Here is a 1,780-nt window from a genome sequence, read left to right on the forward strand (position 1 = left end):
CAGGCCTGCGGGGCTGTGGCCTGGGAGGACGGCGCCCTCGTCTCTCACCTGCGTCCCCACCACGACTATCTGAGGCAACTGGATGATGTCGGCGCCCACGGTATTGAAGACGTCCTGGAGCTTGTTGATCACAGGAATTAGCGCCTCCATGACTCCGAGAACACGGGACCCCCGCCCGGCGGGCCGCGGCAATGAATGGGGCCGGGGCCCAGATTCCGCCTCCTTCCTCCTCTCCTCCGCCCTCTCCTCGGGAGCCGGCACCCATTGGTGACCGCCCGGCTGCTACCTGCCCACTCCCGGCAAGCCGTGCGCCAAGAGGGAGGGAGCCAGGAACAAAGCCTGCCGGGAGTTGTAGTTCTGCAGCGGAGGAACGCCAGGGCCTACAGCTTCCAGAAGGCTGCGCGGCGCGGGCGGATCCGGAGCCGGAGAGAGAGGGATGCTTGTTATTGGGTTAATTTCCAGGCTCTTCTCAAAAGGTTAGGGAGTGAAGCCTGGAGAGTAGGAGGGAAGAAATGCATTTATGCCTGTGCTTGAGGCGTATTGGGTGGGGAAATGCCGAATATGTGTTAAGTACAGCTGAACCTCTTGATTACCCAAGATGTCAGTAAGGACGGATGGGAAAGGCTTAACTAACTCCTAGCCTCAGACACCCCTGCCAGGTGCAAAAGGTCTGGAGGCTGATAGTAGAGGGCATGGGGTGCTATTTTGCAAAACTAACAACAAAACCAGCCCGGATTGAACACGGTTCTCCAGGATTTTTGTAAAAACGTGTTCAGGAAGAAAGTGTCCGAGTTTTAGAGGGGAAAGGCAGAGTCCTAGTTCTCTATATTCGATGTAAAACGTTATTTGCTGTGTGGCCTGATTCCCTACAAAGTGGAGATCTGATAACTGCCTTACTAGCTTTTTGCTAAGTGTGCCTACTGTTCTATTCCTAAATGTTGTTTTTCTTTTTAGGCAGATAGTATCTCTCTTCTCCAAGCCTCCAAGGTTTCCTATCTCACAGTAAAAAAAAACCGGTGACATTTAAGCAAAGATCCAAAGTAGGTGAGGAGAAAGACCCTTTCCTACTTTACTTACCTCCATTGCATGTGTCTCCATCTAGCATGCAACACATTGAACTTGTTTACACTCTCTCACTTTTACTACATTGTCAGCTGCTAGCAGCCAGAGATTTTTTATTTAATTCACTGATGTATCCCTAGAAAGCCCCTAGAAAGTGTCAAGGGAGTCGAAATCGCAACTCCTTTGAGTTTACAATCTAACAGAGGACCATTATAAATCAATGGGTAGTCCTATAATTGGGTGTATTATGGAGCATATAGTCTAAGAGGGAGGAAAGTTCAAGCAAGACTAGACTTAATCCCCAGGAGGGCAAGGGCCACCAGCAGTGCGGAAGTTGTGCACTACACAACTTCAGTAGATTCCATTCACCAGCACAGCCATCCACAGTCGCCCTGGAGAACATGCTTGATGGTGGGTACTCAATACATACTTTTGAACAAATGAATGAAACTAAGACCTGAAGGTCCACTAGTGGTGCTTTGGTATCTTATCAAGTTTTATGAACAATTCCTTCTTTGATTCTTCTGAAAAACAAAACTTTCAGAGACAAAGTGAGAAAACATTTTCAAAACTCAAAAAAAAAAAAAAAAAAAACAGACCAAAGATGGGGTAGGCTCATGGCGACACTCCATGACCATAACCAGGAAGTGTTTCATAGGGGCAAGCTGCCCTGGGGCAAAAACGATGCCACTAAAACCTTTTCCCTTATTTGTGGCAC

At 48.5% G+C, this 1,780-nt stretch overlaps 1 protein-coding gene across 1 annotated transcript in view; it reads right to left on the reverse strand.

Moving 5' to 3' along the window:
* Positions 1-277, reverse strand: part of DNM1L (dynamin 1-like) — a 54,339-nt gene extending 54,062 nt beyond the window's left edge. The window contains exon 1 of the mRNA XM_015566630.1: positions 49-277. Within this exon, the coding sequence (XP_015422116.1) occupies positions 49-150 (102 nt within the window). The 5' untranslated portion in view covers positions 151-277. The remainder of the gene's footprint in view (positions 1-48) is intronic.
* Positions 278-1,780: the final 1,503 nt, after the last annotated feature.

This window comes from Myotis davidii, unplaced genomic scaffold (assembly GCF_000327345.1).
Source record: "Myotis davidii unplaced genomic scaffold, ASM32734v1 scaffold902, whole genome shotgun sequence".
Lineage (NCBI taxonomy): Eukaryota > Metazoa > Chordata > Mammalia > Chiroptera > Vespertilionidae > Myotis > Myotis davidii.